General features: G+C 33.0%; 1 protein-coding gene across 3 annotated transcripts in view; it reads right to left on the bottom strand.

Annotated features, from left to right (window-relative positions):
- The window catches only part of nrp2a (neuropilin 2a), a 158,734-nt gene that overhangs the window by 57,667 nt on the left and 86,456 nt on the right, over positions 1-14,611 (bottom strand). For all 3 annotated transcript variants that reach the window (XM_056463109.1, XM_056463118.1, XM_056463126.1), the window contains exons 8-10: positions 6,322-6,466; positions 4,954-5,303; positions 2,309-2,453 (exon numbers count right to left, since the gene is read on the bottom strand). In XM_056463109.1, coding sequence (XP_056319084.1) covers positions 2,309-2,453; positions 4,954-5,303; positions 6,322-6,466 — 640 coding nt within the window. The remainder of the gene's footprint in view (positions 1-2,308; positions 2,454-4,953; positions 5,304-6,321; positions 6,467-14,611) is intronic.

The raw sequence follows: 14,611 nt of genomic DNA, 5'->3' as shown, positions 1-14,611 counted from the left end.
TAGAGGATAATTGGCACAGAGGGTTGCTGTCTGATTATAGCAGAGCTGCATGAGCCTGTTTGCGTCTGTCTTTCATGTTTATAATTTTGCCGATTTGAGAAGGAATTCATGCAGGTTGATGCTGTAGCAAGTCTGGTTAGATAAAGACAAAGAATCACTAATAAATAATCAGAATAACAAATACGCCATTGCTTCCGTAGGAAAAACAAACAGTTTAATTTCTGATTTGTCTTTTCTTTGTGAGATTAAATGAAGTGCAAACCAAAGTCAGCAATGAATTTATTTACAGTTTTTGTGTAAGTATCTTTAATTTACAGTATCTTTTCAGGATTCTTTGATGAATATACAGCGGGGAAAATAAGGACTGAACATGTCATGCTTTTTTCCTGGGAATAATATTTCTAGGAGCTGTTGGCATGGAATTGAACCAGATTTTGGTAAAAAAAAACAAAAAAACAATACAAACATAAAAATAAAACAAAACAAAAAATGAGTCTGAAAAATGAGTTATGAGTAATAACAATAGAATGACATAAGGAGAAAATACTGAACCACTGAAACATACACTGAAAAAACTATTCAAAGATGATACCTTGGATTTACTAAATTTTTTTACGTTGGGTGGTTGTAAACAATTTATTTAGGTTGAATTTAAACACGTCTATCAAATCTGAGCTTTATTTTATATTCTATATTGAATTCAAGTCAGGTGATTGGCTGGGCCATTCTACAGCTTGATTTTATTCTCTGAAAGCATTTGAGAGTTTCCTTGGCTGTGTTTTAGATCATTGTCTTGCTGAAATGTCCACCCTAGTTTCAACTTCATCATCCTGCTAGTCTAGATGTTGATCTGAAGCAGCTTATATTCATTTAAAATGGCGAAGGGCAGAGGGTTGCTGAAGAACTACTGAGAGATTTCAGCTGCTGTCTGGGCTTTCACTGCCTTTCTACACCTCCCTTTCTTCATGTGTTCAATACTTTTCCCCTGCGTCATTTCATTTTATTACGCATAACTTATTTTTGTAAACTAAGTAGATTTGTTTTTCTCTTTGCATATATGAATTTCTATTTTCACGTCTGGTGAAAATATTTCGTCGGCAGCACCTTTAGAAATATGTTTTCTGAGAAAAACAATGACGTGTTCAATACTTATGATCCCTGCTGTCAATATAGCTCAGAAACAGCAGATTTAAATATTTTATTAGTTTATTCTTTACTTTATACACTTATGGTGTATTTGATGTGCCCTGGATAAATACAAGTTTATTATTTTTAATGGTACTATTTGCTTATGACCTGTTTTCATAATGATAATAATTAGAAATGTGTCATCAAACCACATTAAAACACATTCAAACTATTTCTGAAGAATAAAGAGTACAGTAATGATGCTGTAAATTCAGCACTGAATTGCTGGGATAGATTGCACTTTAACTAGGCCTGGGATGATAACTGGTTTCAAGGTTTACCGTGGTTTACCGCGATTTAGAAAAGTCAAGATTTTAAAACCGCCAAGGTTTTCTGTTATACCGTTCCTAAGGTATATGTAAGTTTTTACATTATATATATATTTTATATACATGTTTTTCAGAACAAGTTTATTTAGTTTTTCAAGGCAACAATATCTCCAGCCGAAAAAGAACCTCCAAAACAAAAGCTACTAGTCCAAAATATTTTAAATGTTACTTAAAATAAAATATATTGTATTTAATTGGGGAAAAGTTGTTGTTTTTAACCAGATATTTAAAAATAACTTATTTTGGAGCAGTAATCACAGTACTGTGATACCGTGAAACCGTGATATTTTTATCCAAGGTTATCATACCGTCAGAATCCTATATCGGCCCATGCCTAAATTTAACAGAACAAAGATAAGATATTTTTCCCTAATATTTGAGTTTTTTATTATATCAAATAATCTTACCAATCTCCAAGCTGTTTTAGCAGGAGTGCACACAACACTGAGACATCAAACTAAAGCTTCTTCCTTACAAAACTCACCCAGCCACCAATATGTAATGCTTGCTTTCCCCCTTCCACTTCTCTTAGAGAGTATTACTGTTTCCATGTTTCTATTTTCTCTTCACATCAGTCTCTCCATTTTTTTTTCTCTTTACTTCTCCCGACCATAGATGAAAAAATAGAAAACATTTTTTGTGCTGCAATAGATTTCAGCTGACGGTGCAGCTCAGTGTCGGTGTGTAGACTGCGAATACATTTCAACTGTACAACTGGAACTGCCCAATCATCAACAAGTAATTCTGCTTATGATTTGACAACAGCGATGTACCTGAGAACGGTGTCTTACCTGGCAGGTTGCAGCCCAATACTTCCATTCTCATTCCGATGCCTGCCGGAGACCAGCGCTCTGGATAGATGCGGATAAACTGAGCCGGCAGCTCCTCAAACCGACGCAGCTCTGGGGTGTCATAGTTCGTGTTCCCCTCAAAAAGCTGCAGGAAAATAGAGGTTAGGGAATTTAGACATCTGAACAGGTATCCTAAGTGTAGTTATCGTGTAAGGGTTAAAGAATTTAGATAGTATGCCTAGTGTCCCATTTTGGAAAGATTCCCTACTGGAGAATCCTAAATGATTGTGAAAGCATGGTTGGAAATGAATGTGGCAAAAAATGACACAAAAACAATTCAATTAAACACAATAATAAAAAAACTATTAAATTAAACTGTCATGGCTATCAGAATTAAAGAGAAATTAACATGAAAATAATAATAACTGGACTCACTGATTCAAATGATCCAGTTAGAGCGAGTGTCCAGTAAATGATTCACATACAGTTGAAGTCAGAATTATTAGCCCCCCTGAATTATTAGCCCCCTTGTTTATTTTTTCCCCCAATTTCTGTTGAACGGACAGAAGATTTTTTTCAGCACATTTCTAAACATAAGTTTTTATAACTCATTTTTAATAACTGATTTATTTTATCTTTGCCATGATGACAGTAAATAATATTTGACTAGATATTTTTCAAGACACTTCTATACAGCTTAAAGTGACATTTAAAGGCTTAACTAGGTTAATTAGGTTAACTAGGCAGATTAGGGTAATTAGTCAAGTTATTGTATAACGATGGTTTGTTCTGAAGACTATCGGGAAAAAATTCGCTTAAAGGGGCTGATAATATTGACCTTAAAATGGATTTAAAAAAATTCAAAACTGCTTTTATTCTAGCTGAAATAAAACAAATAAGACTTTCTCTAGAAGAAAAAAATATTATCAGACATACTGTGAAAATTTCCTTGCTCTGTTAAACATAATTTGGGAAATATTTATATTAATAATTCTGACTTCCACTGTAGATTATCAATTGACTCAAAATGACTCATTTCAGCAGTTCTGAATACGGCTTTGAATCAATAAAATATATTATTTTTAAAATTTATAAAAATGTAAAATTATTACATTTAAATTGATATTTTTTTAAAATGTATATTAAAAAACGTATATACATATGCACTTCTGGTTTGGGGTCAGTTTTTTTGTTTTTTTTATTATTCTGATTTCTGATGGATCATGTAACGTTGAAGACTGTAGTAATGAAGCTGAAAAATCATCATTAAAATTACAGGAACAAATTACTAAATTAAATTATAAACTACGTTTGTGCAGTTATTTTATAGCGCAATAACATTTCACAATTTGTACTGTATTTCTGATTAAATAAATGCAGCCTTGGTGAGCAGGAGAAGCTGATTTTAAAACATTTAAAAATCCTACTGACCCCAAACTTTTGACTGGTAGAGTATATATATATATATATATATATATATATATATATATATATATATATATATATATATATATATATATATATATATATATATCCATTCATAATACATCCATTCAAAAAAAAAATATATATATATATATATATATATCTCTTTGACTCTACCGGTCAAAAGTTTGGGGTCAGTAGGATTTTTAAATGTTTTAAAATCATATATATATATATATATATATATATATATATATATATATATATATATATATATATATATATATATATATGATTTGTCATTTATTAACTTGACTCGTTCAAACAACTGATTCATTCAGGAATTATGTAAACAACTCTCTTATGAATGGATCATTGAATCAATGATTCATCTGATTCATTCAAAATTTCTCAGACCTGTGGGGAATTTTAATAATATTAAGTTTAGCGACATATAATTACATTCTATAACTCCATCACCCTGCCACATGACTATCACCAATCCCAATACCCCAATTATCCCATCATTTTTTCAATAACTAATTCATCAATTTAATTGAATTAAGTCAGTTAAGTCATTAATCGTTTCTTTAATTTAGGAGACAATAATGTTATTGCCTTGATAGAAACAGGATCAATAAAATTATTAGAAAAGCTGTTTCTATTATTGATTTTAATCCTGATTCACTTGAGGTGACTGTAAAAAAGAGATCAAGGGCTAAATTAAGGATCATGAAGGACATCCGCTAAATAATACCTTTAGAACACTTAAGAGCTCATTCAGTGAGAGATTAGTAATGCCCTGGTGCTCCACAGAGAGATTTAGAAAGTCCTTTATCCCAACCGCTGTCAGGTTTTTTAATGAAGTGGTGTAATTTATATATGTTTTTTTTGCTCAGTTATTTACTGAGTTGTGATGTGTAGTTGGTGTAAATCGTGTGTTAATGTACTGTTGTTTGGTGTGTTGTTGTAATCTTTTTTGTAGTATTTGATGTTTAATAATTGTTGTATTGTGATGTTAATGAGTTTCCCCTCACAGGGATTAATTAAGTTCTCTTCTTCTTCTTTTTCTACTACTTATACTTATTTTTCTTCTTCTGCGGCTTCTGCTGTTGCTGATGCTACAGCTACACTTCATATATACTTCATGAAAGATAATATTAAAAAATAAAAAGCATTATAGGGGCACATTAAGATTATGCATTGGACAAATGAAATACCTTGGCCATGCTAGTCTTGCTATCTATCACAAAGTTCCAGTCTTTCCCGTTGAGGCTGTGTGCGAGGCGGTACTTCCGTACGAAAGCCCGGTTCTCTGAGCTGGTTCCTCCATCGCCGCTTCGTGCTCCTTGAGTTATCACTCCTCGCACCGTCCGGGGTGTCCCGAGGTCCACCTGGAGCCACTCTTCTCCAGCTATAGGCTGAGCAGGACTGGGAAACCATCCCGATCGACTCGCCACCAGACGAGCTGCTCCCGGGGTCCAGTGGAGATCTCGCATTGAGGAGGCTGAGATCTGGGAGTCCGGGAGGAGTCCTGACAGCATTCCCTGGAGCTCTGAACAAGGAGCATCTGACGAGACAAAAATCAACGAGCCTTCAAATGATGAACGCTCTCACAACGTGTCCAAAATGTCTCTAAATAGGTGCTGCAATTACATGTTTACTTGATTACAATGTAAACCTACACTGTAAAACATTGTGGTTGCCTTAAATTTTTAAGCTGAATCAAATTAACCATTGTCCGTTGAATTTATACTATGTTAAACTGACTTAAAACAGCTAGCATAACTTATAAAATTAAGTTAGAACGTGATAAACTTAGTTTAATAAGTTAAAATGACCAAAAACATAAGCTGTCAGGACTAATTGATCATATGTTTTTACTGTGTACTTTATAACTGCTAAAACTATGTTTTATATGTTTTAAAGGGTAGCTTGAATGGAGTTTGGACATATTACATTATACATTATGAACTAGCAGTTCAATATTATTTATTAGGGATGCATTTGATTTTAGACACAGCCAGGGGTTTAGCTGTAAATCTGATGTTAATAAAAGAAAGATTACCCCTGTAAGGTTAATATTTTTCATATGGATCAACATCCAAACAACAACAAAAACGAATGCTGTACTTCTTGTTTTTTATAAATTATAAAAATAAACATAGGAATAAATGCCATATTATTTCAAGATAAATACTTGAGATTTACCGAAATACACATGCATATTTCTAGAACCAAAAAATTATGTAGTAAGAACTTTTTTTCTTTCAGTTTTCCTTTTTTGCATTTCAGTATATGATTTTCATATTGATCCTATAATCATTTATATTCATGCATTTGACAAATTTATCCAGAGTCACTAAAATCGCATTGAAGTTGTTGCTTTCCCTGGGAATCAAACCCACAACCCTGGCAAATATTTTATAAGTATTTTATTTAAAGGTTCAACTAACTTGTTGGTTGCTTTCAAACATGGCATTGCTGCTTTATCACTAAACATTTCCAGTGATATTTTTCCCCCAGGAGAGTTATCACACAGAGTTATCCTATAATGAAAAAGAAATGATGCGTGAATAAACATTCACCTGTAATCTGGCAGCCATAAAGCTCAAAGCGAAGTGCAATGCCATTATTCCACGTCTGTGGTCGAATACGAACAAAGCGGGCCAGAACAGGCTGTGGGATACGATTCAAAACCACCTCCGACGGGTCAGTGTTGGCATGGAACATCTGCACAAGAAAGAAAACACACCGCACTGATTACTTTTGGAAAACTATTCAATGAAAGCTCTTTTTTCACATGAACAAATTCTTCTTTAGGAACGCACTGAGATGCTTCCTAATCCATGCATCATACTATACTCAAATATAACCCATATTAAACTGTGCCACTTGTTTGTGCTCTGAACATAAATGAAATGTCAAGTTATGAGGAAAGAGGTGCAGTGATCTTTTTTTTTTACCCCTGCAGATGACAAAATCATAGATATATATTAAAGTAAGGTGCCAAGCCATAAGCGTATCCTGCAACTACAACACCCTAGCAACATCTTAACAACCAGTAGTTGCTTAGCAACACCCATCAGAAAATGTGACTTCAGAAAATGTAAACATTTTTTTTTCTTTTCCAAAGACAGGCTTTAAAACATATTGGAAATTAAAGGTGTTTTATTTTTAGAACACAGAACATACAAGGGCAATAACACAACCTTAAATTGACATCAAAATAAAATCAATTATTCAAAGAGAAGATTTAAGGCTTTAAGATAATTAACAGTTCTTTTTGCTTTGGTATTTCTTGTTTCTTTTAACGTACACAGGTAATGACCTATTTCTATTTTAAAGTGATTAAAATAGGTTTTTTTCACTGCTCATTTACATTTATGAATAAAAACCCTGCTGAAAAATCCATCTTAAACCAGCCTAGGCTGGTTAGCTGGTTTTAGCTGGTCGACCAGCCTGGTTTTGGAGGGGTTTTGCCCATTTCCAGGCTGGTTTCCAGCTATTTTCAGGCTGGTCTTAGCTGGTCAGGCTGGGAGATGACCAGCTTAAACTAGCTTGACCAGCCTAGCCAGGGTGGGAGCCCAGCCAAAACCAGCTATGTCCATCTTAAACCAGGCTGGTCAAGCTGGTTTTAGCTGGATTTAGCTGGTAATTTGGATGGAAAATGGATGGAAACCAGCCTGGAAATGGCCAAAACCCCTCTAAAACCAGGCTGGTCAACCAGCTAAAACCAGCCAACCAGCCTAGGCTGGTTGAAGCTGGATTTTTTAGCAGGAAAAATAAAACAAAATAATTCCCTCTGACCTCCTGATGATATATTGAGGAAATATAAAGTGAAAATGGTCAGTCTGTGGATTTTGGATGGCCTGAGGGTGAGTAAACTACCAGCAAGCTTTCTGTAATATGTTTTGTTCAAGAATGACTCATGTTTTCATAAATGATTCAGTGATGAACTCATAAACAGACTCACTTGTCAAAGCGAGTGAATTACATTTATATAAATACATTAGAATTAAATAAAAACCCACGTGAGATCAGAACATATAGCTGTTAAAATGGCTGAAAACGCATGACCCCAAACGCACATCCGCATTTCTCCATCGATGTGGGAGGCTAAGCTGTGGATGTGTCTTAACCAACCGAAAACATTCCTCACCTGAGATCAAGTGTAACAGAGGCCAAGAAGGGCTGTGAGGGCTTTCGAAAGTGAACACACACACACACAAGTATCCCGGCTCAATTACAAAGCCAAGACTATGACCGACATCAGTGAGGCAGAGAAACGGGCTGATTAAGTCAAGTGGCACTGGAAAAAGTAGTGGATTAAACAAAGACAAACAAAGAACCCATTGAGCTCATTTTCACCACCATTAAATTTTCCTCCTTCCTCAAGGCCTAAAGCTCATTTATCCCCATTGTTCCCCTCAACCCCTCCATCCAATGGCCGCAAGTTCTCCACGTGGAGAAACAGGAAAAGAAAAAAATCATGGAAGAAGATAAAATTAGAGATCCCAGGAGAATTTGAAATATATGAGATTAAATTAGACAATGGGCATCATAGTGGCTCAGTGGTAAGCACTGTGGCCTCACAGAAGGTCCCTGGTTTGAGTCTCAGCTGGGTCAGTTGGCATTTCTGTGTGGAGTTTGCATGTTCTCCCTGTGTTGGTTTCCTTTGGGTGCTCCGGTTTCACCACAGTCTAAAGACATGCGCTATAGGTGAATTAGACTAAATTGGCTCTAGTGTATGTGCTTGTGTGTGTGAATGTGAGACAGTATGGGTGTTTCCCAGTACTGGGTTGTGGCTGGAAGGACATCCGCTGTGTAAAATATATGCTGGAATAGTTGGTGGTTTATTCCGCTGTGGCAACCTCTGATAAATAAGGGAACAAGCCGAAGGAAAATTAATGAATAAAAGATAATTGGACAATTTATTTTGCAGTTTATACTGTACTTTTAACAGGTAAAATCTGGAAACCACAGCTTCCTTTTTCTAACTGTAAATTTTACAGCTTTTTTTACATTGTAGATTTCACTAATAATTTTACAAACAATTATAAAGTTCAACAATTATCATTTGCACCATTCTCCTGCCTTACTCTTGCATTTTTATTACTTGGTGCGTTGATGATCCGTTAAATTGTTAACAACTGTTTTCTTGACAAATGTAAAATAAAGCATCAAAACACAAATATACTCATATGAGAACAGAACACAATCTCCTGTATTAACAAATAATTTTAAAGAAACTAGAAAAATAAAGACATTCCAATATTATATTTATCCTATTTTAAGGAGTAGTTCACTTCCAGAATGTTCAGAAATCAACATTCTTCAGTATATACTCTCAGGAATAGTTACAACAAGCTTTCGATAGTACATTTTCAAAAGCTACATTTTTTTTACCTAAAGGGTTCATTATGGTCACTTAAAGGTACATATTAGAAACCAAACGGTACAGTAGTGTACTTTTTCACAATTGTAGTACTAATATGTTCCTTTATGTTTCCAATGGGGAGCTTTTTAGCTACCAAAATGTACTTTTTGAAAAGGTACAATCCCAGTGACAGCATTTGTGTATTTATATCTGAAAGCCGATCTTCTTTTGTGTTCAACAGAAGAAAGAAATGCATAGAGGTTTGGAGCAAGTGAAGGAGGAGTAAATTATGACAGAATTTTCCATCTGTAAGTGAACTACTGTAAATTGTAAAGATAAATTGTATTTTCCAGTACGATAAACTGTCAACATGACATTAATTTTAAATGACGTCAAAAAACACATCAAAAATGCAAAACGGTTTGATGTCAAAACCTCAACGTCCATTTGACATCCACACATTGATGCCCTGCTGACCACCAAAATATCGACACAAAAAATGTTATAATATAAAACAATTGATTCATCTGAAAGCTTCAATTACAAATTACAACTTTACACCATTGTACAATTGCACTAATGTACAGTTTTGTATGCCTACAGTACATGTAAACTACTACTGATAAAACGTCATCAAATTGACATCTAACATTCAATTATAGGAAATTTTTTACATGTTTTTTACATCAATGTTAGATGCCAATTTTATGTTGTTTTGACATCAAGCTAGTTTACAGGACAGCAATAGCTTTTTTACATGTTTGTTACGTCACTGTTAGATGTCAATTTGATGTCGTTTTGACAAAGCTAGTTTACTGGACAGTAATCCATTTTTGACGTTTTTTATGTGATCGTAAGATGTCAGGTGGATGTCATTTTAACATCAAGGTAGTTTACAGAACAGTAATTGATTATTGGCATTTTTTTACATCAATGTTAGATGTCAATTTGATGTTGTTTTGAAATCAAGGTAGTTTACAGGACAATAATAAATTTTTGACGTTTTTTTTATGTGATCGTAAGATGTCAGGTGGATGTCATTTGAACATCAAAGTAGTTTACAGGACAGTAATCGATTTTGAAATGTTACGTCATTGTTAGATGTCAATTGGATGTCGTTTTGACATAAAGCTAGTTAATAGGACATTAACTGATTTTTGACTTTTTTTACATCAATGTTAGATGTCAATTGGATGTTATTTTAACATCAAGGTAATTTACATGACAGTAATCAATTTGTGATATTTTTTATTTGATCGTTAGATGTCAATTGGATGTTATTTTAACATCAAGGTAATTTACAGGACAGTAATCCATTTGTGATATTTTTTATGTGCTCGTTAGATGTCAATTGGATGTCATTTTGACATCAAGGTAGTTTACAGGACAGTAATCAATTTTTGACATTTTTTTATGTGATTGTAAGATGTCAGGTGGATGTCATTTGAACATCAAGGTAGTTTACAGGACAGTAATACATTTTTGACATGTTACATCACTGTTAGATGTCAATTTGATGTCGTTTTGACAATAGGCCAGTTTATTGGACAGCAACCGATTTTTGACATGTTTGTTTTTTACATCAATGTTAGATGTCAATTTGACGTAAACATCTTTTTGACGCAAACGTTAGATTCTTGACATGTTTTTGATGTTGTTTTGACATAAAAGGTGCCCGTTGGAAACTCTGAAAAATCATTTTTTGTACATTTGTGACAAATTTGTGTTGATCATTGATTAATGGCATCAATTTATACTGCCCTCCTTCCTCAAGGCCTAAACCTCATTCATCCCCATTGTTCGCCTCATCTCCTCCATCCAGTGGCCACAAGTCACGTCCCAGTGAGAGTTACGGGCTCTAGGCAGAGTAATCCATATGGAAGATTCCCTTTTCTGGGATGCGCGCTCAAGGCTACACATGCTTTATCAACCCAGTGTGAGTGTGTGTTTATTCCCAGTCGGGGAATTGGACACACTCACAGAGGAACACACTCATAATGCTTCAATGATGCAGTGACGGAAGGCTAGAGATGTGGGGGAAGGTTTCTCGATCCCCCTTTTTAAATGCTGATCTCAAGCATGTTGTGTCTGCTGAAGCCAGTCAGACAGACATCGACTAGACGGATGACCCCTTTACAGACGCCGCAATAAGACGCACTCAGCCATCCAACTCTGTGGCAAAGAATTGTGGCAGTTCATGGATAACGATGGAGGAGAAGACAGAGGTTAAATGGGAGAGAGGATAACAGACCAATCAACGAGACTGAACATATCATAGATACTAGGAGAGATGGCAATATATGAGGGCAAAAAAATGAACAAGATTATAGTCTGTATATAAATGGAATATTTATTTTGACAGGAACACAAAGCTGAAGGGGATGGAAGTATAGTTCGCTCTGTGTAAATTGTTTATATCAGTACATTTATGTAAAATTGGTGTTGGATTTAATGTGAAACAATTTTCACTCCAAAATTGTTAGTCAATTTTAAAAATAATTCAAAAATGTAATAGAAAATACTTTATATATACACAGATGAAGTCAGAATTATTAGCTGCCTTTTGAATTTTTTTCTTTTTTAAATATTTCCAAAATGATGTTTAACAGAGCAAGGAAATTTTCACAGTGTGTCTGATAATATTTTTTCTTCTGAAGAAAGTCTTATTTGTTTAATTTCGGCTAGAACAAAAGCAGTTTTAATTTTTAAAAAACATTTTAAGGTCAAAATTATTAGCCCCCGTAAGCTATATTTTTTTTCAATAGTCTACAGAACAAACCATCGTTATACAAATAACTTGCCTAATTATCCTAACCTGCCTAGTTAACCTACTTAACCTAGTTAAGCCTTTAAATGTCACTTTAAGCTGTATAGAAGTGTCTTGAAAATTATCTAGTCAAATATTATTTACTGTCATCCTGGCAAAGATAAAATAAATCAGTTATTAGAAATGAGTTATTAAAACTATTATGTTTAGAAATGTGTTGAAAAAATCTGCTCTCCGTTAAACTGAAACTGTGAAAAAACAGGGGGGGCTAATAAATCAGGGGGCTAATTATTCTGACTTCAACTGTGTATATAAGTAAATATTTAATTATCTGATTTCATTATATATATATATATATATATATATATATATATATATATATATATATATATATATATATATATATATATATATATAAGTAACTAATATAATAATAAATAAAATAATATTTCAAACTAGTTATAATTAAAAATAAAATTATTTTGAATTTTTTAAACATACAATAATTAAAAAATAATAAATTAAAATAAATAGTAAATTAAATAACATGTGCTCTAAAAAAAGTAAATTAGTAAAGAGTAAAATAAATAAAATATTTTAAACCAATTATAATATATAAAATTATTTAAAATAAAATTATTTATAATTTTTTAAAAACATACAATAAATAAATATAATGAAATAAAATACGATTAAATAAAATAAATGTAAAAAAATAAATTAACTGTTGTAAAAAAAATCTAAATTAGTAAAAAGAAAAATAAATTGTCCATTTATATATATATATATATATATATATATATATATATATATATATATATATATATATATATATATATATATATATATATATATATATATGCATGATTTGCATTTTGGGACTTCGATTTCTGCTCTGATAACATTTGATGTTGACACCTACAAACCGCAACTTTTTTTTTTTTAACAGAGTACAATCCCAAGATAGTTTGACATAATAAACTATACTTTCATTCAATCATGTTTTGTTTACATCTACATACAACAGTACACTATAGACTTTAGTAAAGGTGCAGATCAAACACAAGCTTCAAAGAGAAAAAAAAACCTGGTACAGTTTAAACGCATTCGCAGCAGGTCAGATCAGAGGTCAGTTTGCTTACGGTTAATGCATTAACATTTTTTTTCACCTGTTAGGATCAAAGTTTCCATCGGTAGTTGAGCGGTGACCTTTGATCCCTGTCAATAAGCCTAGTTACACAGTTCAGAGGTTAATTAAGAGCATAAAGAAGTCTGATCTTGACCATGACATCATGAATAATGACCACTTCCTGTATCAGTTAAAGACTTCTTTTTTACTTTGTTGATAAAGGGAGAACGTTTTTTTTTTTAGGCTTTTAGAAATAACAAGCATACCGATAGCTCTAAGCTTAAAGCTGTGATGTGTTTTCTGAGACAAGGTGGTTCAGTTTAACTCATTTAACATCATCGGTCAAATGTGGAAAAAAGATTTTAGTGCAATTTTTGCTAAATTTTGTGTCAATTTAAATGTGTAGTATGACCAGAACTCTTTCTTTGAGTTTTGGTCTTAATTTTAGTCAAAAATATCTACTCTTTACCAAAGCATTTTCTACACAAGCAAAAACTATTGTCTTGTTTTCAGTCAAAATATAAAGCGTTTTACCTTAAAACAAGCAAATAATCTTAATGGAGTTAATGGGGTAAGCAAAATAATATTGTTTTCGCCTTCAAGATTACTTTGCTTACTGCATTGGCAGATTATTTTGCTCATTTCAAGGAAAAACCCACTTCATTTTGGCATATTATTTCCAAAAAACAATACAAGTTTTTTGTGTTATTTTACTTCTTATTAATGATTTACAGAACAACCCCTTGCCACTACAATTTAACCCCTTACATACGAGGAAATTAAAAATAATATTTTAAAAAAGATACTAAATAAATAAAAGTTACATTGTGTTACATTGTAGCTACCACAAATTACATTGGTGGTAGGCCCACAAGGAATCCACAGATTTCTGCAGCGTTTTAATCCATCATTGAGTCTATTTATTAACTTGTGTAAATGTGCGTAAATTTATAATTATTCAGCTTTTAAATTAATTTTAGTAATAATGTTGATCAATATGAAAGTGCTCTTATGATTTATTTACAATACAGTTTATAAAGTAATATTTTTCTGTCTTTCAGTTGATATATTATATGATAGACTTGCTTTGTTTACCAATTGAGTGGATCTAGATGGATTTGCATTGTAAACATTAAATAAAAGTTAAAAAGCTATTCTTTTTTATTTCACAGATTACGCTTTTAGTTACGATGCTCCCAAAATAATTCTGCATAAATCCACAGATTTTGTACAAAATTCTCTGCAAAAATAGTAAAAAAATGTCCGCAGATTCTGTCTGGCCCTAGTGATAGGTTATTTAACCTCTAAATGTACATATCTAAACATCTTGTAATACTTTTCCACCTCTTCAGAAAACTATCAGTCTTCATTTGTAGACATGCAGTCATTTTTTCTATTACATAGACCTGTTTATGTCTCTGAATCCACTGGGCCACCTTTGGAGGACCTTCTTCCATCCAACGCACTGTCAATATCATTTTTTTTTTAAACCAGTAATAATATCCTCAGTACAATTTTCTTTCGGGGCGATGCAGTGGCGCAGTAGGTAGTGTTGTCGCCTCACAGCAAGAAATTCACTGGTTCAAGCCTCGGCTGGGTCAG

This window comes from Danio aesculapii, chromosome 1 (genome assembly GCF_903798145.1).
Source record: "Danio aesculapii chromosome 1, fDanAes4.1, whole genome shotgun sequence".
In the NCBI taxonomy this organism is placed as follows: Eukaryota; Metazoa; Chordata; class Actinopteri; order Cypriniformes; family Danionidae; genus Danio; species Danio aesculapii.
This window is presented reverse-complemented; position numbering and strand designations above follow the sequence as displayed.